Source organism: Drosophila rhopaloa, unplaced genomic scaffold (assembly GCF_018152115.1).
Source record: "Drosophila rhopaloa isolate 14029-0021.01 unplaced genomic scaffold, ASM1815211v1 contig_115, whole genome shotgun sequence".
Taxonomy (NCBI): domain Eukaryota; kingdom Metazoa; phylum Arthropoda; class Insecta; order Diptera; family Drosophilidae; genus Drosophila; species Drosophila rhopaloa.
Window position 1 is genome coordinate 17536607 of NW_025334990.1, and position 24523 is coordinate 17561129.

The 24523-nt window shown below is 40.6% G+C and overlaps 3 protein-coding genes across 11 annotated transcripts in view; 1 reads left to right on the forward strand and 2 right to left on the reverse strand.

Annotated features, from left to right (window-relative positions):
* Positions 1-208: 208 nt before the first annotated feature.
* On the reverse strand, positions 209-2687 carry LOC108049366 (bifunctional endo-1,4-beta-xylanase XylA). 9 transcript variants are annotated; one of them, XM_044462003.1, is made up of 4 exons: positions 2599-2687; positions 2186-2509; positions 1615-2122; positions 209-1527 (listed from the first exon to the last, which is right to left on the reverse strand). In XM_044462003.1, the coding sequence occupies exons 1-4, from the start codon at positions 2650-2652 to the stop codon at positions 308-310; spliced, it is 2106 nt and encodes a 701-aa protein (XP_044317938.1). In that variant the 5' UTR covers positions 2653-2687; the 3' UTR covers positions 209-307. The 9 variants fall into 9 exon arrangements, with proteins under 9 accessions (XP_044317938.1, XP_044317944.1, XP_044317943.1 ...); XM_044462009.1 differs by having other exon boundaries at positions 209-654; positions 1324-2122; XM_044462008.1 differs by having other exon boundaries at positions 209-684; positions 1324-2122.
* Positions 2688-3483: 796 nt separating this feature from the next.
* On the reverse strand, positions 3484-4694 carry LOC108049332. Its single transcript, XM_017130473.1, has 3 exons — positions 4635-4694; positions 3920-4252; positions 3484-3861 (listed from the first exon to the last, which is right to left on the reverse strand). Exons 1-3 carry the CDS (start codon positions 4680-4682, stop codon positions 3535-3537), a joined length of 708 nt encoding a protein of 235 aa, XP_016985962.1. The 5' UTR covers positions 4683-4694; the 3' UTR covers positions 3484-3534.
* A 13900-nt stretch (positions 4695-18594) lies between these two features.
* Positions 18595-24523, forward strand: part of LOC108049363 — a 37177-nt gene continuing 31248 nt past the window's right edge. The window contains exon 1 of the mRNA XM_017130518.2: positions 18595-19447. Coding sequence (XP_016986007.1) covers positions 19333-19447 — 115 coding nt within the window. The 5' untranslated portion in view covers positions 18595-19332. The remainder of the gene's footprint in view (positions 19448-24523) is intronic.

Here is a 24523-nt window from a genome sequence, read left to right on the forward strand (position 1 = left end):
ATCATTTTCCACCCACCCAGCCGTCTGCGACACGTGGTCTCCGCAGCTGGCTAATAAATCTTAATCAGTCCCTGCCCCAGTGGGTGGCTGTGGTCTCCGTCTAATTTGCGGCGCTCCTTCCTCCCATTGGATTAGATGGCTTATCAACTTATCAACCGGCCCGCATTGATTGGCCCGCCAGTCGCCAGTCGAGCATAATCAGAAAAGCTTTTCAATGCTGATAAGTTTATTTATTTTCTGGCGCAGAGCTTAGTCTATTGTCCATCCCGCCCATGAGTTGGGATGAGCTTCTCGTGGCTTTACGGGTCTAGAAGAGGTTTCCGATCTCGTTCAGAAGGTGATCGAACCAGTTCCCCTCGGTGGTAGTGGTGTCGTCGACGGTGGTGGTGTTCCAGACGGCAGTGCTGTTGTTGTTCCACCAGGGAGCTTCAGTGGTGTTCCAGGGTCCCTGGGTAGAGTTTCCCAACCACGGTCCTTGAGTGCTGTTGCCATTGGGGCGAAGAGTGGTGCTGTTCCAGCTGGCAGTTGTGTTGGTCCACCACGGAGCTTCCGTGGAGTTCAAGCCGGGTGCCTGGGTCGAGTTGGTCCACCACGGACCCTGGGTGGAGTTTCGTCCCCAAGGACCTTGAGTCGAGTTGTTTCCTCCCCATGGACCTTGAGTGGAGTTGTTTCCTCCCCATGGACCTTGAGTGGAGTTGTTGCCCCACCAAGGACCCTCAGTAGTAGAGTTTCCCCAGGGACCTTGAGTCGAGTTGTTTCCTCCCCATGGACCCTGGGTGGAGTTTCCTCCCCAAGGACCTTGAGTGGAGTTGTTGCCCCACCAAGGACCTTGAGTGGTAGTACTTAACCAGGGACCTTGAGTCGAGTTGTTTCCTCCCCAAGGACCTTGAGTGGAGTTGTTTCCTCCCCATGGACCTTGAGTCGAGTTGTTGCCCCACCAAGGACCTTGAGTGGTAGTACTTAACCAGGGACCTTGAGTCGAGTTGTTTCCTCCCCAAGGACCTTGAGTGGAGTTGTTTCCTCCCCATGGACCTTGAGTCGAGTTGTTGCCCCACCAAGGACCTTGAGTGGTAGTACTTAACCAGGGACCTTGAGTCGAGTTGTTTCCTCCCCAAGGACCTTGAGTGGAGTTGTTTCCTCCCCAGGGACCTTGAGTCGAGTTGTTGCCCCACCAAGGACCTTGAGTGGTAGTACTTAGCCAGGGACCTTGAGTCGAGTTGTTTCCTCCCCATGGACCTTGAGTGGAGTTGTTGCCCCACCAAGGACCCTCAGTAGTAGTGTTTCCCCAGGGACCTTGAGTCGAGTTGTTTCCTCCCCAAGGACCTTGAGTGGAGTTGTTTCCTCCCCATGGACCTTGAGTGGAGTTGTTGCCCCACCAAGGACCCTCAGTAGTAGTGTTTCCCCAGGGACCTTGAGTCGAGTTGTTTCCTCCCCAAGGACCTTGAGTGGAGTTGTTTCCTCCCCATGGACCTTGAGTGGAGTTGTTGCCCCACCAAGGACCCTCAGTAGTAGTGTTTCCCCAGGGACCTTGAGTCGAGTTGTTTCCTCCCCATGGACCTTGAGTCGAGTTGTTGCCCCACCAAGGACCTTGAGTGGTAGTACTTAACCAGGGACCTTGAGTCGAGTTGTTTCCTCCCCAAGGACCTTGAGTGGAGTTGTTTCCTCCCCATGGACCTTGAGTGGAGTTGTTGCCCCACCAAGGACCCTCAGTAGTAGTGTTTCCCCAAGGACCTTGAGTGGAGTTGTTTCCTCCCCACGGACCTTGAGTTGAATTGTTTCCCCACCAGGGACCTTCAGTGGAATTCCAGTTAGGAATGGCAGTGGTGGTGGTGAAGTTGGGTGTGTTGAAGTTGGGTGTGGTGAAGTTGGGGGTGGTGTTCGTATTGGGCCAGTAGGTGGAGTTCCAGCCAGGTCCGCCGGCGGTGGTGTTCTGGGGCGGAGGGGGCAGGGTGCTGTTCTGGGGCGGCTGTGGCTGCGGCTGCGACTGGGCAAGGCAGTTGGCCAGTGCGATGGAGGCTGCGTCCAGCTTGACCGCCGCCTTCTCCACCTCACGGAGAATGCAGGCCCTTCGGCGACGATGATCGTAGCGGTTGGGACGCACCGAGCTGAACAGATTCAGGACCTGTTCGGGAGAGTATGTTTAGCTCTAGCTTTGCGGGAGCTTAAATATAAGATATGAACTTACGGTATCAACGTAGCAATCGCGGGTGCTGCGCTCCGATTCCTGGAATGAGCATCCAATCAACTCCCTTTCAAAGGAGTGCTTCGTGTAGACGGCATCCTGACGCTCCAGATATCTCTCGATATCCTTGGCTTCCACTTTGTTGCAACGACGAATCTTGTAGCCAGCCGTCAGCAGAATCTCGATGTTGTCCACTGTGTAGAGGGCAGTGCACTCCTCCAGGTTAACGAGCTCATCAGCCTGGGGCTCCTGCAGGTTTCCAGACACGGCATCGAAGAACAGGGACTGCCAGGAGAGCTCCTTGGCGGGTTGTGCTCTTGTGAAGGCCTGAGGGATGTGGGGATTGAGGATTATATAAGCTGCTTTTCTGGAGTACACCCTCCACCTTCCAAGGGTTTGGGCTTCGGCATTCTCACCTGAGCGCCGGCAAGCAGCAAGCACACTGTTAAAAATTTGCAGAGAACCTCCATTTCGGCGGTTCGGGTCGCTTCTGAATTGGCTTCGCTGGCAGGTGACCATTTTAAAGCGGCGCGAGTTAGATTTTTTACATTTTATTTTTATTCCGGCTTCATTAATTGAATTTATCTATAATTGTTCGAGGGCCCAGCACAATCAGCAAATGGGGAGGCGGGCAGGTGATAAGTCTTAAGCAGTCGAACTGGAGATAACGATGAGTGGTCGCAGTGCCGTCACCATGATAAAAGCCATGCGAATTCGGAACTGGATGTGAAGTGGCAGAAAATCTGGCGGCTGGATGAGTAACCATTCGAGGGGCTTGGGAAACTCCAGTGACTTATGTTCGGCGAGGGCTTGATGGGCGCGATGGGCCCGATGGCCAATTCAAAACAAGGGAAACTTTTGGGCTTCAGCTATCAGACGTAAAACCCCACAAAATTTTAACAACAAATTGATTGTGTAAAATAATACAATTAATACTAGGCTTAATGGGACTCAATGATATCAGTAAGGCATGAAATATTGTATGTTATCGGATTTTTGGAAAGCAATATATATTCTCTTACTGCTGGAAAATTGAACTATGGGTTTCCCAAACTATAAAAGATCTACAACAAATTACAGTTCAGAATTCTAATACTTTATAAATATTTAATTTTATTTTTTCTGCAGGAAAAATTAATTTTTCCAAACAATAATTGATCAAGAAATAGTCCCGGGATAGACCTATGCTTTATCTATATATTTTATTGTAGTCTCACTGCTGAAAAATTTAACGATAGATACTTTCACCATAAGAACAGAATCAACAAATAATTCCGGAATGTAAGAACATTTAAAGGGAGTTGTTTTCTATGAAGTTTAGCAATTTATTGTTGATTAAAGTTCTTTAATCTCTAGTCGACCAAAGGCAGATCCTCGAACTGCTCCTGGGGCTTCTCCTGCTTGGCAGGGATCTGCTCCTTGGGCTCCTGGACGGGCTTCACCTGCTGCTGCTGCTGCTGCTCCTTCTGCTGGGGAATCTCCCGCTGGCCGGGGATCTTGGCCACACAGGAATCGAAGTCGTTGGCCGTCTGGATGGACTGCACCTTGGCCTCGCTAACGGCGGAGCTGATGCAGTTGTTCCTCTCGGCAGTCACCTGGGTGGAGTTCGAGGTGAACTGACTCTGTGCCTGGTAAGCCTTCGAGTTGGAGGTGTCCAGCAGATTCAGGTTCCTGTCGAACTGGGGGGGAAATGTGAATTAACCCTACAGTTTGCCTCGGAAAAGTAAACACACTCACAGTGGACACAGTGCAGTTGAGGAACAGGGTCGCGTCCGTCTCGTTGCGGCAGAGTTGCAGGTTCTGCTCCAGGGTCAACAGCTGGAGGCGGATTTGGCTCACGGTGGAGTTGCTGGTTTGGGTGTAGGCCACCTTGGTGCGATTGGCTACCTGCTCGCAGGCATCGGTGGCATTGGCCAGCTTCTCGGCATTCTTCTGGGTGGTGTTCAGGTAGTTGTTGGCACAGGTCTGGGCAGCCGGAGTCAGGCCACGGGCCTCAGATTCCCCCAAGACCATGCGGAAAAGGACCTGCTCCAGACCCACATCCTGTCCAAAAGGCGGCACGGCGCTGACCTGGAATGTTCAACACCATTTATGGCAATCCATACGAAAGTTCTGAATTAATTATATATATTCGTATTCGAATTTAATATAGACATTGTAAGCAAAACCAACTTGTTTACTTGCATTTTTAGATTACTTTCCTATCTCTCATTGTAAGTTTATTTTTGTGAAAAAAGATACCCCTGCGGTCTAAGTGTTATACAATAAATATATTTGTGTGAGAAAAATAAACAATTTGATAGCAGTTGACACGAGCCAGAAAAATTGTTTTGATAAAAAGCACTTGTCCTTTCTAAGAAGTTAAAAATGTAAACGTTATGACATTTGGGTATTTTAGACGTTTTTCTTGGTAAATCTAATGTTGTAATAAAATCAATTTGAAAACACTCACACTGATGAGGGCCACGGCCAACAGAATAACTTGAGTGAATAGCTGCATCTTCGAATCTTCAAATACTTTCAAAGTAGTGATTCTGTGGGACTACAGGGCCTTTTATACTTCAGCCTCCGCGTTAGAAGATCGAACAGTGCCTAAAATTAACCAGTAATTGGCAATGCACTGCGATTAGATAAAAGCAAACAAGAAGACATGGCAAATGTTCATCTAATTGTCTTCCTGCCGGGCTAAGACTCATATCCAAAGAGGCTAAGATAGCTGGTTGCCAGGTTAAAAGGCACTCCAATTAAATTCCATGTCGTCTGATAAGTGAGCGCACCCTGTTCTGGGGTCTGAATGTCTGACAATCTGGGCAAGGTCTTATCTGAACCGTTTATGATATAAGACTTTATTTCGGTTTTACTTAATCATGGCGTTCGACAATCTGGCAGCTCCCTGTGGAGCCAGTGATTTACGCGATCACCTGAAAGAGCCACTCAAGAACAGATTTTAATCTACCGATTACAAGTACATAATTCAGCTGGCTCACGTTTGCCCATTCTCAGAACTCCATACCAGTTCCCAGAACTGATAGAGCCAAGGCTGATAACTAAATTTGTTTGTGGCTAAGGTCATTGAAAGTAAAAACCCAATTTCCATGAATTCAGTTATCAACTGGCTGCGCAAACCGCATTTGTGTATCGATCTAACACTGTCGACAATTAAAAAAAATAAACAGCCGTTGGGCCAACAAATATACTATCATCTAATTAGCGATACACGCACTCGAGTCGTGCATACCTGTAAGTAGCCTCATTTTTTATGCCGAGAATCTTTCGAGAAAAGTATTAAAAAAGATTCAGCCGTGTATTTATCAAAAACACACATCGCCCAGGGGAAAAAAGGAAATCCCCGGCTCCACATACGTCTTGCGATAGACCAAACAAGATTTATAAGCTGAGACATTGTTCAAAAACACCTTCGTCGCAACTCGAACGATTTATCAAAAGCATAAAGTGCAGGCAGGTCGGTGGCTCAGCCAACTTTTGGTGGTTCTGCACTGAAAACATAGACATTGGATTCATTTACCTTGATTATATAATCGAATGAAAGACAACATATCGAATTAAAAGCTTTGAATAGAAAACATCCCTCTGAGAAAATTTAAAGCTAATAATAGTTAATTAGTTTCACAATAAAAATCGCTGAAATAATTATGAATGACTGTCTGCGATTCAAAAACATTTTTCCCGGAAAAAGCAATCAATCTTAAAAAAAGCTCAACAACTTAACAACATCTAAAAATATTAAAAACAAAGTTATCACGATTGTTTCTTATCAAAACACCATTTTTGTCTTTCTACATTTTTTAATGATATAAAAGACTTAATAGAATTTTAAATTAATGAATGCAAGTCAATCAATCATGCTTGATATCCAATAAAATTAAAAGCAGGCAGCAAAAAATTAATTTTTTTTTGGATTATGCTTTAAATGCCTTAAATTTATAAAGAACACCCAAGAGTTCAGAGCGATTTTTTCAAGTGGCCTGGCTGCCAGGCGCATCTGCTCCAGTGGAACTTCCCGGGAGAAAGATTTAACGGGCGACAAGTGCTAATTTGAATGTGGGCAGTCGTTTTATTTGTCCTGACAGTCACCAAGGTAAGCCACAAGTCATGGTTCCTGTTCTCCCTCGAATCAGATTGGGATGTCGCTGCCGGTGTCATATCATTTCGGCTGGATGATGGCTCCCACTCCTTCTGCGGATTGACTCTTGTTCCTCCGGATCCGAGTCCGTGGAGTGGCAAGTCATGTAATGCGCTTGAAGTGGCTTTACACTGCGGCTTCTGTTTCTGCTTCAGCTTCAGTCCCAGCTTCTGGCCCTGTTCAGATCTCGAGTAGCTGTTAAGCACTTTCATTACACAGGCCCGAAAAGAGCAATGATTTATGCGAGTTATGAGGGAAGCGGCTCGAGTGTCGCTTTAAATACGAGAACGGAATGGTGGATGGTGGGCCTCCACCTCCGTTTGTTGACTGGCGTCATTAAAAATGGAATGACTGCGTACAGTGCACGACAGACTGGTAAGGATGGATATTGTTGCGCATTGTTTGCCGCCGTTGTTGTTAATGCAAAGGCAAAGGCTGAATGCCGCTGTCATCTCTTTTGTTTACTGCAGCTCGACTGGCAAATAAATGCGGGGTCTAGACAGTCACGCACAATGGCAGTTTTAATTTTAAGAGTGCATCCGGAAAAAGAGCATTGGACAGAAAAACCAGCAGATGGTGGGGGCTCTTCAAGGTGGGATATTTATTTTAAATAAATTCATCAGATATTTAAACATTAAATAAAGATTCAAGGCTCTTTAAAAATTGTAGATTAAATTCAGGTTGTGATAAAGAAATAAAATATTGTAATGCATATAATAACAGCCACAAATATTATTTTGAAAATGTATTGAAAGACATCATCAACAAGAAAAAATAAACTTGAATTGGCCTAATCCACTTTTCAAGGTCAAATTGGAATTAAAACTAACAAACATTTGATTTATACTCAAAGATAAATAAACAATAGAGGTCAACAAAAGAAAATCAATAAAGCTGCAACTATTTTTAAGAGAACTCTATTTAATTTATTTTGTTATTAAAATACATACAAATGAAATCAACAATTATTTGAGAAAAAGTCGAGGCTACAGCTTTGATTTTTAGAAACTAATTTAGGCTAATATTTTGCTTAAGAAATATAAATTTGTTTGATAAAATGCAGACATAGTACAAATATCTGTAATTGACTGAAGCAGCTTTTGTGATTCAGGTATATATTTTTAAACATTTTGATTCACGCATCACTTAATAAGTTTATACCCAATCACTTGATATGTGCTTCATTTAAATATGTGTTTTTTGCCCCACTCTTAAGCTGTTTTAAAGAGCTCTCTACGGTGATAGTTGTAAATTTTACCCCCAAAGGTGAATGCGTAATAAGTTTTTTATGCAAATTTCCCGGGGAAAACTTTCTCCTGCCAACACTTTATTCCATTGTTAAATATTTGCATTCATTTATTTTTAGTTTGCATTATTATTTTTTTCGAAGCGCCATCAGAGAACATTAAAAATGTGTAACATGTAGCTCAGTTCTTGTTGTTTGCTGAACACGGCACTTTTTTTGTGTTCTCTAAATGTTAATTCAATGCAACATTTTCGTGTTGCTCCGCATTTGGTGCCATGTTTTTAAATAAATACTAGCAACAACAAAAAGGGGCAGAGAGGGGGAAAACTCTCCCGCTGCGCCATATGTGTGTGGAAAAGTCGGAGGAAAATTGTGAGAGGGACCAACGCTGCGGGTAACTTTTGTAGAGGGGCCTTGATTTCTGTGGCAATATTTGTGCGGTCTAATGGCAAAATGGCATTTGAATTTTAGTCCAATGCTTATTGAGATTTAATCTGATTGTGAATGTGATTTACATTTTTCACGAGGGAGGGGGACGACAAAGCGCAGGATCCGAAATTTGCATTTCAAAGCGAGAAAAGCGGGTCGCCGGCGAAGGTGGGCGGAAGTTTTTATGCGAGGACTCATGAAATTTATTAACGCTTTCATTGCACGTTGGGGAATTGTCGGAAGAGAGCGAGATGGTGCGATGGCGAGTGAGCGAGAGAGGCTGAGCCGTAACATTTCCTTTGTGTGTCGTAGATTTAGTGGCTGGCCGGGGTTTTCCAGTTGATTTTACTGGTGGATATTACGTTTTAGTGCTGCGCTCCGCCTTTGTTACAGCTTAGAAGTGCCTCAAAGTTATCCAAATGCGAACTTTAATCAAGTTAAATGGTGCGCACGGGGCAGGTGGTGATGCTGCAGTGGGTGGCTGTGGTTCCAGTGTTGCAGGGGCCACCATTGCAACCAGGATAGTTTGGGATGGCCGGCGGCAATTAAAGTGCATTAACCACATGATGCGTTTTGCACTTAAAACCACTCTTGCCCACTCCCGCACACCCATGCTGCAAAGGTCACTGCATCTGTTGCACCTGCAGTTGCATTTTGCGCTTGCAACAGTTGCATTTGCTGCACTGGACCCGAACGCCCACGCATCCACTTCCGTTTCCGGTTCCGGCAGCCACCAAGCCACGAAGAGGAAGCGACTGTTGCCGCTTGTGTTGCCAGGACACTGGTCAAAAATATTAGAAATCTTTTAGAAAATATGGATTCAAAAATTTGATTCATATGACTACTTTAAAGGTGATCCAAAATTGGATTTCTAGAGTCCATAACTTTACTAAATTTAAGCCGATATCAAAATACTTCTAAAGACTTGTGGTTCGATTCTTAAAAAATCTGTATTCAAATTTTTCATTTTGACGATGAAACCTTTTTTGACCCATTTTTATGTTAGTTATTTTCAAGTTTCCGATGTCTTTTAAAAAGATGACCCACCATTGGACTTGTGGAGTCTTTAACTTTTCCAAATTTTTTCCGATTGCAAAGTGGCTTATCTCTAAAAACTCAAATTTTGATTCTCTAAAAATCTGCATTCAAAATTTTCATTTTAACGTTGATCAAACTTTTGACCTTTTTCATGTTGATAATTCCAAGTTTCCGATGTCTTGTAAAAAGGTGGCCCAATATTGGTCATGTGGAGTCCATAACTTTTCCAAATATAATCCGATTCCAAATTCGCATACCTCTAAAGACTCGTATTTTGATTTTTTAAAAATCTGCATTCAAAATTTTCATTTTAACGTTGATCAAATTTTTGACCCATTTTCATGTTGATAATTCCAAGTTTCCGATGTCTTGTAAAAAGGTGGCCCAATATTGGTCATGTGGAGTCCAAAATTTCCAAATATAATCCGATTCCAAATTGGCATACCTCTAAAGACTCATATTTTGATTCTCTAAAAATCTGCATTCAAAATTTTCATTTTAACGTTGATCAAATTTTTGACCCATTTTCATGTTGATAATTCCAAGTTTCCGATGTCTTGTAAAAAGGTGGCCCAATATTGGTCATGTGGAGTCCATAACTTTTCCAAATATAATCCGATTCCAAATTCGCATACCTCTAAAGACTCGTATTTTGATTCTCTAAAAATCTGCATTCAAAATTTTCATTTTAACGTTGATCAAATTTTTGACCCATTTTCATGTTGATAATTCCAAGTTTCCGATGTCTTGTAAAAAGGTGGCCTAATATTGGTCATGTGGAGTCCATAACTTTTCCAAATATAATCAGATTCCAAATTGGCATACCTCGAAAGACTCGTATTTTGATTCTCTAAAAATCTGCATTCAAAATTTTCATTTTAACGTTGATCAAATTTTTGACCCATTTTCATGTTAGTTATTTTCAAGTTTCCGATGTCTTGTAAAAAGGTGGCCCAATATTGGACTTGTGGAGTCCATCACTTTTCCAAATTTTTTCCGATTGCAAAGTGGCATACCTCTAAAGACTCGTATTTTGATTCTCTAAAAATCTGCATTCAAAATTTTCATTTTAACGTTGATCAAATTTTTGACCCATTTTCATGTTAGTTATTTTCAAGTTTCCGATGTCTTGTAAAAAGTTGGCCCAATATTGGACTTGTGGAGTCCATCACTTTTCCAAATTTTTTCCGATTGCAAAGTGGCTTACCTCTAAAGACTCATATTTTGATTCTCTAAAAATCTGCATTCAAAATTTTCATTTTAACGTTGATCAAATTTTTGACCCATTTTCATGTTGATAATTCCAAGTTTCCGATGTCTTGTAAAAAGGTGGCCCAATATTGGTCATGTGGAGTCCATAACTTTTCCAAATATAATCCGATTCCAAATTCGCATACCTCTAAAGACTCGTATTTTGATTCTCTAAAAATCTGCATTCAAAATTTTCATTTTAACGTTGATCAAATTTTTGACCCATTTTCATGTTGATAATTCCAAGTTTCCGATGTCTTGTAAAAAGGTGGCCTAATATTGGTCATGTGGAGTCCATAACTTTTCCAAATATAATCCGATTCCAAATTGGCATACCTCTAAAGACTCGTATTTTGATTCTCTAAAAATCTGCATTCAAAATTTTCATTTTAACGTTGATCAAATTTTTGATCAATTTTCATGTTAGTTATTTTCAAGTTTCCGATGTCTTGTAAAAAGGCTGCCCACTATTGGTCATGTGGAGTCCATAACTTTTCCAAATATAATCCGATTCCAAATTGGCATACCTTTAAAGACTCGTATTTTGATTCTCTAAAAATCTGCATTCAAAATTTTCATTTTAACGTTGATCAAATTTTTGACCTTTTTTAATGTTGATAATTCCAAGTTTCCGATGTCTTGTAAAAAGGTGGCCCAATATTGGTCATGTGGAGTCCATAACTTTTCCAAATATAATCCGATTCCAAATTCGCATACCTCTAAAGACTCGTATTTTGATTCTCTAAAAATCTGCATTTAAAAATTTTCATTTTAACGTTGATCAAATTTTTGACCCATTTTCATGTTAGTTATTTTCAAGTTTCCGATACTTCTTCAAAGGTGACCCAAAATTGGAATTCTAGAGTCCATAACTTTACTAAATGTAGTTCAATTCTTATAAAATCTATATTCAAATTTTTCATTTTATTTTTTGACCGATTTTCATGAAATAATTTTTATGTTTCAGTTCAGCATAAAGAAAACTCCATTGATTTATTTACTTGTTTTTTCCCATTTTTCCAGTGTATAGTTCGAAAACCGGAAAGTGGAAAGCACCTGACCAGCGAACGGCAGCAACATGTGCATCCTAATAAAAACTAATTAGGACTCTCCATCCTCGCCGGCCGCCATTATTCCAGTGGCCCCTCGGTGGTCAGCAAACTGTTGCTGTTGTCGCCTGACATCAAAGTTCTATTTTAGTTTATGTTACGAGTGGTAGGTACATATCGCTCCCCACAAGCTGAAACAAACACACATTCCGGACCCGGGGCTTTCGAGTCTGATTGTGACAGGCAAGGACTGCTGCTTTCCCACATCCCCGACGCCTTTCACTTTTCACCCACTGGATGGAGGCTAAACGTTCCCCGGCTGACACGAGGAATTTAATTTCATTTCGCCAAAGACAAATACAAAGGCAGACGTCAAGTTATTAGCAATATAAACACACATGTCCCAACAGTTTACTTTCCGTTCCCCAAAAGACCCTGATATGTGGGCGTGTGTACCTCATTTAAAAGTCCCCGAAAAGAGCAAAAGAGAAATCAAACAACGAAAAAGTGTTTATTAAAAGCAAAGAAATTCCCAAGAAATTTGTTTGACGTCACAAGAATTCTGGTGAAATTTGCAAATCAAAGAGAGTGAGTAGGGGTAGAGCCAATAGATTAGACTTTCCTTATCGCGGCACTGATAATCACTATTAGAAAATAGCCAACTATAGTTGACCATGGCCAATGCCTGCTGCCATTGGTCAACAGCTAATTGCATTGTTTCGACCAGGCAGATGAAATTTTTCCATCGCATTTCACTCCCCCGTCCATTTTATACAACATCCCATTTCCATCCAGTCCGTATGGTTTCCTTCGGCTTAAGCGGCTATAAACTGTTCCATAAGCTGGCGTTGGACTTTTAATTTAAAACTTTTGCTCTACATACACAGAGGTATGTATTTTCCAGCAGATCTACCAAAAGCCCCGAGGACGTAATGCAATCAGCAAACAAAAGACAAAGAGCGGCAGCGCTTTCGATTTTTCCTGCAGCTTCGACTGCGGCTTCTGCCAGGATCTGGACGGGATTTTAACTGGTCTGCGGCAACGCTTCACTTTCGGAAGGGGGAAAGGGGAAAGGGAGGGAAAAATGAAAGAAAGGGAGGCTACTTAAGCCCGGATTAAGTGGTAAGTTGCTGCATTTTGCACCTTCAAGAGGGCCACGATGGATGTCGAAATGAGCTGCTAGTTGCGATGGAACGTTCATCATTTATAATGATTTATAATTATTTATAGGGGAAGATTTTCTAGGGTCACTTTCATTAACTTGAACCTTACCAAGTGCATTTTAAATATTATATATATACATTGGGTTGATACTAATTAAAATTATTTAAATATTTAATATATATCTTATCATTTTGACACAGAATGTCTACTGATTAAACATTCAACAAATTGATGTTCCTTAAAAAATATATTTTCACAATTTCCTTCAACACAAGACAAACTTTTTATAAATAAATATCAGTTTAAGTAATAATTAGTCAAATAATATTCCTTTAAAGTAAATGTTTTTAATTAAGCAAAGTCTGCAACTGAAGTAACTTCACTCAAACTTTTCACATTCAAAGTAATAGTTTAAGTTCGATAACTTCCACTGTATGCAATTTGCTGGAGGATAAAATGCCCAAATTGAAGTTTCACATTATGCCAATCAACCCAAACGTCGAGCAATTATTAATTGTGAAATATCAATCAGGCGGATGATAAATGAGCGTTAACTTCTCGTCTTAGTCGAGAAGCAGCCCTTTCGTTGGCCATATTTTTCCCAGGATCTGTTGCCATTTTGCGGGTATTGTTGTGGCCAGATGCTGAGGGAAAGGGAAAGGAGCAGATGCCAGGAAGATTGTGGCTACAGGGAAACGAACACCCACTTACCAGATGGATTGGCTAAGAGCTCCTTCACTTTCAGGCTTAAGCGATGCTATTTGATGAGTGCTAGATGTAAAGGGAATATTAACTTTCATTTGAATGTGACAGGCAATTTTCCCTTTGTTTTTTGATTTTATGCTGTGAAACACCCAAGCTAATGAAGCATTATTGGCTGAACTTAAATGGCATGTGTTGGGAAAGCCTTTTCCCATAGCAATCGAAATTTCATCGACTGCATTGTTTTCTAGTTTGGGCTGGCCAACAAACTAAGTCAGTTGGCCCTTTGTCTCGCCATAATGAAATGGTTTAAGCGGATATAAACTGCACGGTAAGCTGGCTTTGCACTCTGTTCATTTGAGAATGCCAAAAGGCAGCGAACAAAGGACAAAATATGTTCCTAGCCTGGTTAAGAGATTAAGTCGTAAATTGCTGAGATTCGGACATGCAGAGGTGTCATTGTCATCACATATTTTCCACTCCCCACAGCCTTGGGCATAATTAACAAGATATGGCCGAAACAAAGCCGTTTTCGCGCTCCTTTGTCAGCCGGAAAAACTGGTGCGGGGAACGCACCGACTGACACATGCCTCTCTGCGACAGGTTTTTAAATTAAATCATCGCATTATGGCGGATAATTGGCCGCTTGGCAGCTCGTTTCGGGCTTGTTCGTCGGGGAAAAATAATTAAGGTAGTGGCAGTGGAAACCATCAGAATTTCTGCAGAAACAATCAGTTCGCCGGTCCATTGTTGCAACATCTGAAGGTGACTGGAAGCACTTCGGGGGACTTTAATTTGCGGCTCAAAGGGCTTAAAAGCCCATTACTATCTTGGTGGGCAAACTTTTACCAGTAATTCGCAATGAAAACGCAATTTCTGCCAGTGGTTTTCGCCGCTTTGAAAGAGTTTTTCTGCACTTAGGTATGCGATTCGCCCCAGCCCCTACTCTCTAGTTTATTGGACTTTAATCTTTTGCGTACTGATTCGGCAACTTATTACTTAAGTTCCCGCTAAGCTAAATATTTCAATAAACTTTGGCCAAAGTTCGCCGCCGAAAATTCCTCGGGAAATCGATGAGGCCAACTGGTGGATAATCTAATCTAGCGGAGGGATACCAATGGCCGAGTGAATCGGCAGAAATTACAATAAAAATCAATTTCCATATTCAATTTGGTTAAGTGGCGCTCGAGTGCGGGAAGCCCCCGGAAAATGTTTGAAAAATGAAAATGAGAGGCTGTAAAACTATTGCCAGTTCGTCTGCGTCAGCAGTTTGGCCATAGTTGTTGTTGTCCTGCAATACTTTTGATTCCGATTTTGTGGCTCATTTATGCGCTTAACACGCTTCCAGGGAAACTCGGGCCAAAAAGGAAAAGTCCGAACGACATTGTGTGACACATTTCCATTTTGGGGAATTTCTTCATTTCTGCTTTGTTGCGTCGCCTTTTATTTACTGCGAACAACGGGCTGCGAACAATGCACCCTGGATGGAAAATGGGAAAATGGCGGTGCAAACGATGGAAATTGTGAGCTATGTTTGCCGGAATAATGCCGCCCGAGGTCGGGGAATAAGGTAGGAGTGAAAAATACCAGCACGTTAAATTGAATTTAACGTGAAATGCAGTGAAACGAAATGAAATTTTCGCTGTCGCACTGTCTAACAAGTGGGAAAGCAAAACAAAGCGGCAAGAAAATTGAAAAAGAGCGAGCTGAATTGCTCGAAAATAGCCGATAAGGAAAGAAGCTGCCGGATTATCAAACATAATACGAAACTATTGAGAAGAGTGGTGTATCCAGGCGAAAGCAGAAAGCAAATACTTCAAAAGAATCGAATCGAATCGAATCGAAACGGAGGCAAACGGAGGCAAACGAAAGCGAATCGAATATTTATTGCCTTTATTAGCGAGTCGATTGAAAAATTTACTGCGCTCAAATTCTATCTGGAACGCTTCGCTTCACCCACTGCCAGCTGCTGGCTTTTCCTGGCTCCTTCTGCGGGATTTCCTGGGGGTGTCGGGGTTTTCCTGGCCGCTTCCTGGGCATTGTGTGCTGGGACAGCGAGCAATTCATCTCCTCGCGCCGAAACTTTTCCATTTTCAGCAACCTGACGCTGATGCCTCATCCGAAGGTGGCAGCATTTTTGAAATTTCGCTGACTGCTGCTGTTGCTGCTGCTGCAGCTTGTTTTCCACTTCCACTACCATTTGGTTTGAGATGTTTTCCCTCGTTAACTCTCCCCGGTCCCCACTGCCCTCTGCATCCTCTGATGGTCCTGCCCATTTGTTTTCAATTTGGCGCAGCGCTGAAGAAGTTGTTTTCCATCATCGCTTCACTATCCCCTGGCAATTTGCCCTTCAGCCAATACGCAAATAATTGCGTGTTTATATTTGGAAATATATTGTGCGAGTACTTCAACTGCGAAACGCGAGGTCAAGTTTCCACTGAGAGAATGTCATTTAAGTTTTTAGGAGTGTGTCATTCAAAGCAGGGAAATCTTTAAATTTCATTTCACTTGTACTTCTATGATATAGTTAACATATTGTTAACTTGACATTAACGTATGAGTCTTGTATCAATTTTTAACACATAGAGAAAATCTTTATCGTTAAATATGGCCTTATTAGTTATTAATATGTATATTTTCGAAAAAGATATAAAAACCTAATTAACCAAATATTATATAATCTACCAAAAAGTTTTACCATTTTATGGGCTATGTTTATTATTTGGAAATGTATAAAGATAATAAAAGATAATTTATAAATTAAAACCAATATTAACAGGCAAAATAAGATGTTAATTTGTAAGAGAAATAATTACAAGTTGATTTAGAAGGACGCTTCAGTTAAGTTAATTAAAGGTCTTTAAATATAAAGTCTTAAAATTATTCTGTAAAACGGAGTATAATCTTAAAGATTTTATTGTTGTAACTGCCATATGGAGAATAATGTATGGAGAACAGTCTTTTGTGGACCACTTATCTGCAGTGTAAGGGATCAGGAGCAGCCTCGGCCTCGGCGATGCACACTCCAGGTCCTTGGAACTCCCTGTCTGTCTGGCTGCCCCAACTTGGGCGCAAACTTATCGCATTACTGTGCCATAAAGGACACTGGCAGCAGGTTCCCCCTTCGTCCTTTCCATGCCCCATCTGCATCTGTCAGCGTATTTCCGGCGTGTGTGTGTGTGAGCGTGTATGCTTGTCTTTGTCTCTGGCAGTTTACCTAATTACATTCCGGAAATAAAACGTTGACTGATTGTGCCAATAAATGAAAATAATGACGCACCATTGACTGCAAACTGGAACCGGCGAACGGGCAAAGACAAACTTTTTCCCCGAGTTTGCTTAGAGACCCCGAAAGAAAAAGCACACGAGGAGGAAAACTTCTTGCCCGTCTGGGCTTCTTCCTCTGCCGCCTTTCTTCTGCCTTTCACTCTCGCTTTTTTGCGGGTCCTGACGAGTTTATTTGCTTGAGCAGCGTTAACTGATTGTCTGTGATTTTCTTGTTTTTAGATAATGAAAGCTGCAGCAATCTGCGGCTGCGGGTACATAAAATAAAAGTAAGGGTTCCGGCAAGTGTAACTTTTTATATGCTCCGACAACAGAAATTGCCGGCCATTTATACGGATACTGGGCGAAAGTGAGATTGAGTGGGTCAGTGTGGCAGATATCGAGGGGCAAAGCAAGGGAATTACCATACACGAATAGATGTTTGATGGCAGGTTTTCATTGCCTGATATATGGTTATTATTTTCCAGTTTGGCCGCTTAGACAACAGCTAAGATTATTCGGTGTTCGAGGCTTGTATAGGTCGGTACAAATAAATGTTTTTGGCCATATATAAAATGGCCCTTTTATATGCAATATAGTAAGCAATTAAGCTTAAAGTTAAGAAACACACGTGAAATATAAACTTAAAAATGAAGGAGGTGTTCCTACGATTTGTATTTTAATTTATAATTTTCATTTAAAATAAAACTAGTTTTTCTAATATTAATAAAGAGCTCGTTCATGTTTAAAATTTTTAAATTTATTTAAATGTATGCCGCAAGTAGAATTTCCTAATTTTATTTGAAACTACTTAAAACCCCTGTTATTTCTCTCCACCCCTTTTGCCTTGTTGGTCAGAGAACTCAAGCGAAATTTGGCATTTCAGCTGCAGAGATAACGCCTTCTACGTGAAAATGCTTTCAGTGCTCGACAAGGTCTAAAGCGTGTTAGCCATCTTCAACTTGGATTTCCGGCTAGCCCCAAAAGTATGCAATGTTCTTATGTTTGCACAAATCTTGCCAAAAAACCGTGAGCTGGCTGAAATGGAAAGTTCGCCCAGCTGAGGGCCCGAAACTCGGTCCCAACTAATTTCAGCACAATAACCCAAATTGAAGCGGTTTGCTGGCGCTTTGTTTGTCCCCGAATCGAGACGAGACGCGTGACGAAGGCGCTTTCGGCACTCGGCTGATGGCTGCACAAAAGAGAGTGCGGTGAAAGCAGGGAAGAGAGCGGAGAGAGTCAAACTATGCGCACAAACAACAAGGAAGAGAGAGCGAGCGAAAGCAGGAAATGTTTGCTATAAAAATAGTAACAGCTGTTGACTGAGAATTGACAATATTGAAAGTGGACTGAGGACAATTTAATAGAATTAATATTTAATTAAATTATGTATCAAATATTAATAAAAATATTATAAAAGATAATTTAAATTAAATTTAAGACAGACAGTTTTATCCTTTAAAAGCTAAATTGGCTTCTATAATATGGCAAGATAATTTACATAAGTTTAATTAAATATTAATGATTAAATTGGTTGAAAACAATTGGAATACAAGCAGAAAGAAGTGTATTTAATAAAATTAGCATAAGTTGAGTGAAAATAAATATTGAAAATTGAATTTTAAGTCAATTTTTTATTTATATGAATAAATTAGCAAATTTTTTTTAAACCATCAGTTAACTATAGTTTTTTTTATTTTTTAAAGCAGTTGTAGTTCTGCCTCAAACTGTAAATTTAATTTAAGGGCTAAGAATGTTGATAATTAGTGGTTGTCTATAGGTTATTAAAAGTTTTATTTTGACTTTCGTTGGTCACATAGCTCATTATGGCTTCATTATGAATTAATTAAATAGTTAATTACTGAAATTTAGTCACCTATTCCTTTTAATTCCCCAGTTGATAAGGGTTTTGGTTTGCCCCTCCGAGGACCAATTAAGCAAACATTTCACGCGAAGAAGAGATGCTATAAAACGAGAGAGACAGTTTCCCCAAAAGAAAATTAGAGAGAGTCCAAAACACGAAGCCTGTGCAGACTTTTCCGCTGCTGATGGTGCTGCTGCTGTTGATGTTGCTGCTGGTGTTGCCTGATTTTCCTTGGGTCCTCGTGTCAGTCGCGTGCGAAAGCGTAAAGTAAACAGACAGGCGGCGAAAGCGGCAGCAGGAAAAGCAAGAAAAGCAGGAAAAGCAGCAGCCGTGCAACCGAAGGCAAAGCAACAACACCAGCGACTACCAGCAGGCAAAGTCCCACGCTGCTGCTCAATCAGTTGAACTTTGACCACGGCGGTAACGGGTTCGGTGCGGTGAAGTTTTCAAGCGGGCTTAGTGCGGTCAACGCGACGTATGCGCAACGTATACGCAACGTGGTCACTTTTTTTGCGGAACAATAAATGATGAATTCCAAAGGTGCTGGCATATGGCAGCCACGTGCGCCCAGCTAAAATGTGACTAAAGGATTACAAGCAAAAAAGGTCAGACATTAAGCGAAAATTAAACAGTAAAAAATCGCTTAATTAAAAAATGCAAAGTTAATTGCAAATGGCGCTTAGCAATGTGGTCACTTAAAATGTGCATAAATCAACGCAGAAATTGCATTTAATTAAGTTTGAAATAACAAAAGAAAACAAAATATAGCCAACGAAAATGTGCAAATAGTGTGGGCTGAATAAAAAACAATTAGAACCGGAGCAAAACGTTTCAATTAAAGCAATGTCATCCAATTGAAATGCAAGTGCAGTGACAAATGAAATGAAATTTAAGCGCTGATAAATTGAATTACAAATGCAAAACAATTGACAGCAACAACAAAAAAGGGGAAAAAAGTGCAACAACCATAAGAGCAGCAACAACAACAACAACAAAAAAATGCCGGCATCAAGTGGATTATATCGCATCAAGCACGGCCGTGTCCTTGACAGGCTGCAAAAACCCACGGCACTTATTTTTATTATAGCATACATTGCGGCATGCGGCATTTGCGGTAAATATCACACACACACCCACACACACACATGCAAACATCATGACTTTTGACTAAAACAAAATAAAACCCACATAAAAACGTGGCGTAAAAATTACACCAAAATAATGCTGCATATAATTTACATTTATTTTATGCACCGATTTTCAATTTCGTATTCATAGCAATTTGCGGGAAATATCCAATGTTGTTCACCGAACAAGATTTAATTTAATTAGCGGCGCTGTAAAGCATGAAATATTGTCAAAATGCATTTGGCAAAAGTATCAAGTGAAATGTGGCAAATATCACCATTGAGCCGCAACAAAGGAGAAGTCGGCAAATCGAGAAATCGGCAAATCGAGAAATCGTTAATTTGTTACATTTCATTGGCGCTGTCGAGTGCAGTTGACAGGTCAGGCGATGAGCGCGGAAATCACCTGTGCATCACCTGTCAATGGCTGACACCGCAACAACAGCAATGGGACTCCCCGACCCGTCCGTCCACTTCCCCAGAGCACAACAAGAACACTTGTCTACAACTCGCAGTGAAAGCGGCTGTCTGTCTGCCCGTCTCTTTCTGGCTGTCTATCCCCCCCTCTCTTTCTCCCTCTGGTTGGCTGGCAATTTGTCAAGCAATCAACAAAGCCAGAAATCGCCCGGCAATAAGACAGAGAGCAGCAGAATGTTGGTTTGCCCAATCGTCGGGCGAACAGGAGTGCGGGAAAAAACCTATTGAACAGGCCAAAATCGGGATAGAAAGTGCACTGAGAAATACATTTAGGTGTTCTATTTTTGTGGTATTTTAAATTTTTGTTTTGGTCAAAAATATAGATATATGTATGCTAATGTTTTTAAGTTTATCTTTAGCATTTAACCCTTAGCATAAGTCTAAGTTTCCATAGCATTAAAATTTGAGTTTTAAAAATATGTTTACCTTTTCAGAAAAGCTTATTTTAAAAACTCTTTAGGAATCTGTACCATAAGAATTATATATTTCTAAAAACCTATACCTTTTAGGATTTTTTTATATGGATGATTTGCATTATTAAACTTCTTATTAATTTACAATTTTCAATTAGATTAACTTTAACAGAAATTGTCGTACTAAAAATGAAATCCATTTAATGTTGAATAAGTATTAATACTTTCTAAATAATATTTTATACTCATCCTAAAATATTATATTTCCCTTCAAATTGTATTCCGCATGAAATACACAAATTTAGAATGTATTTTCAATGCTACATTAAGGGCTATCTTAAATCTACATAATTAACTTCAAAATAATAGTTTCTAAGCTTCTTAAACACATTACAGATTTAGTGGTGACCTCTTGGCTCCAAAAATATGTCCCCTTTTTAAAACTAAATTGTTCCCAGTGATGGAGGCCACATATCAAAGAGCACCAATATGTGGAACTAGAACAGTGGCTGTGCCACATTTTGTGCGTGCCCCCGAGGGGAATGAGTTGATGGGGATAGGGGCAGGGGGAAGGGGAAGGGGAATGGGCGGTCCGTAAAATTGTCACAGAATAAAAAAACAGTGCCACGTCTTCACACACACTTGCACACAGTGAGGCCCCAGGGCACTATGGGGCCAACGACCACATTCGTTGGCCAAAACCCATTTTTGAAAAGTCGTCAAAACCAAAAAAGTTGTTTTAGGATATATTAACAGAAGACCAATCTGCAATGTTACGTATCAGGAATTCCGATAGAGTGCGCTTCTGTTAAGATAACAGCTGTTAAATCAGATGTTTAAGATGCAAGCCACGTGCTTTTGAAATACGACTTTTAAATTGCATTTTTAAAGTGTTAAAAAAAGCAGTTTATAAGCGTTCCAAAAAATTTTTGTGATATGAATTCGATGAATGGTGGTATGTACTTAGTGTTTATGTGTTTAAACGGTTGAAATCTATCGTGCTGTCTTTGAACTTAAGTGATAAAGTGAGTTGCCTAAAACGCGTTTTTTAAATAGAAAACTAATTTTTAAATAGAGCAACAAAGTGAGTCCAGCGGAGTCCACTTCTGAAACCTATTGAGATTTGTAGAGTATTAAATTCTTTTTAAAATGTATATGGTTAGAATCGCCACTTATTGCCACTTTTTACGAAATTTTAATTTTAAGCACATAACCTCAAGTTTTGCAACCTTAACAGTAGTTGCGTTGAATATTAGAATCCTTTTGATTTTCAATAAAATATTGAACTAGAATCCGAAGAGCATGATGTTTAATAGCAGGTCCCATTTTTTTACTTATTAATAAAATTATTTTAATCCGATTTTCGTGCATTTACATTGAACCTTTGTGGAACGAAGAACATTTTGCTTGGCATTTTGAATTCTATTCAGAAGCAGATATAAAAAATATAAAAAAAATATAATATAAATATAATTATAAAGTATATAATAATAAAAAAAAAATTATTCGATTATCTTGAAAAATAACAAAGTTGACTAAATCGATCGTATGGCAGCTATGGGATATATTTGTTCGATCCTTTTCTTTTTAACATATATGTTGCCTAAGGATACCAAAAAACGATTGGTAAAGTTTTATCTCGATATCTCTAAAATTGAGCGAGTTATTAATTTTGGCCAACAAAAGTGGTCGTTGGCCCCATAGTGCAGGGGCGCAACACACACGGCACACACGGCACACACACACCACTGCAGCTGCGAGTGCCACTGGCGACTATCTAGCGCACCCATTGTTGCATGCCACACACCAACACATGCCTTTTGGGGCACACACTCCGGCTGCCGTTGAATTTGTCGTTGTCACTGTCAATGCTGTAATGAAAAATGCACAAACACAAAAACTAAAACGAAAGCGAAATACGAAATACGGAATAGGAAAGAACAAACTGAATCCGAACCTGAAAATAGAAATAAACAGAGGCAGAAATAAAAATGCAGAATGCACAGGAGCTTAGGGCCAAAATGAAAAAATAATTTCAGCTGCGCCTGCCGCTTTTTATTTAGAGCGCATTAATATTTAGCCAGCCGCATGAACGTGCCTAGATATATACATGTTCGACTATACGGCTCATATAAATCAATATTTATGCCCGCGGTGCATGTCTGTGGATCGAGCCATGGGATTTGAAGGCCAGCGGGGTCGCAGTAAATGCATTTCTCGCTGCACCCAAATCCGCAGCTCAATGGATCAAAATATTTGCATAATGTAACCGAAAAAATATATATTCCAAATTCTCGGCACTGCAGGCTGTATGCTAAGTAGGGGGAGCATGTCACTTTGGTGCTCCGAAAACGGGTACGGAGTCAGCGAAATTCCCCTCCGAAGAGTTTTGAATGCAAATATAAACATAAACAAAGAAACGATCGAATGGCCCTGAGAAATAAACGACAGAAATATGTAAATGCCCTGTGCAAATATTCACTTATTCAATAATTCACGTTGTTTAACAATCGCTCTGCACGTCATTCAAATTTGATGTTATTCCTAGGGCGGTCATCTAAAAAGCAAATAAATAGGTGTATTGATTTCCTACGTTTATCAAGCTTAGATGTGCATTTGAAGTATTTAAGGTATGCAAAGGATCAAAAAAGTCTAGGTTTATAGTTTGTAATTAACTAACTTAAGTATATTTTGCAAAAATATTGGTAATAGCAAAAGATTTTAACAATCAAACAAAGATAATACTAGTTATTTAATTTTCTTCTACGTTTTATGTTTTTTTCAAAGAAATCAACGATGAAATTGGTTAACTTTTCTTATCCTCCGGCTACGATTTGAATATCAGCTAAAAGAGTCTACTTAATTTCAAATAACTTTTCCAATATGCTGGCCCGTCTTCCATTAGACAGATCGAATCAAAAGTTTTGCACTCTGGTTTTCAATTTAATCTGGTTTTGCCACCCTCGCCAAACTGACGCACCATTGTGTGCAAACCACGTGGCTCAAATGGCTAAAAAACAGTCGCATATTGCAGCTGCAGCTGTATTTCCGAAGAGATTCAGCTCAGTTCAGTTCAGTTCAGTTAGGATAGTTAGTAGAGCATGACAATTTCATGGCCCACACACACACCCACACCCACGAGTGTGCCAAAGTGTGTGTATGAGTGAGGACCTCCGTTCGAAATTGTGAAATTGCTGTGAAAGTCGGGCAAAAAGTTAAACCCATTGATGCCTGCCTCGGGATAAGTGGGCCACTTGCGGCAGGGCGGGTTAATTGGGCTAACTATCGCAGGAGCTGGCTGCTGCTCCATTCCTATCCAGCTGCCTGTTTCGGATTTTTTCTTGGCTGCGTTGGTTAATTGCCACAGACCCGATATCAGACCTTTTTTGTAACCCGAAACAATGAAGGGAAGAGGGAAGAGGCTTTGCCATGAGTTGAATAGGGCACACCCAAATTGGTCGAATAAAATTAATAGTTGACTGCTTCCAACTATATATATATTTTTATTCAACTAATTGAGATCTGTAAGGCAGTTAAACTTACTTTACATTTATAAAAATTTACAGCAAATAAAGCAAATCAATTAGCAATAGCATTATTATTGATTTCCTTGAATAATTTATTATTCATTTACTGAAAGTCCTTCAAGATAAATTTAATTAACTTAAGAAAGTCAAAAACAGTCTTGCATTTTATATGTAAATCCCCTAGTGTAATCCCAAATGTATGGCAAGTAAATCACCTGCTAATGCAATGGTAGCTCCCTTCTCACCCATTTTTTGTGAGCTCCCTTAGTAATTTGAGCCCGTCTCGTGGGAATAAGATAATCGATTAACAATGCCGGATGACAAAGCGAAAGCCGTTTCACACCCAGGAATAAAGGATGCATTTGTTAATGACACACGATGATTGACGAGGAGGAGCCGAAAAGGGGAGAAGGGGAAAAAGAAACGTTTACCAATATGTCTTCATTGCCAGCATCATAATTTTTGAGTAAGCCAGGCGGAAGCAAAAGGGAGAAGGGGCGGGGACGGGGGCGGGGCAATCAGACTCCTTGCTCGGGATCCTGTGACTCGGGTCAAGGCCTACATGTGGAAATGTGGCCAACGGGGCAGGTTGAAAGCGCGTTGGCAAGCATAATTTAATACGAAACATGCAGGGGCACTCGCACAC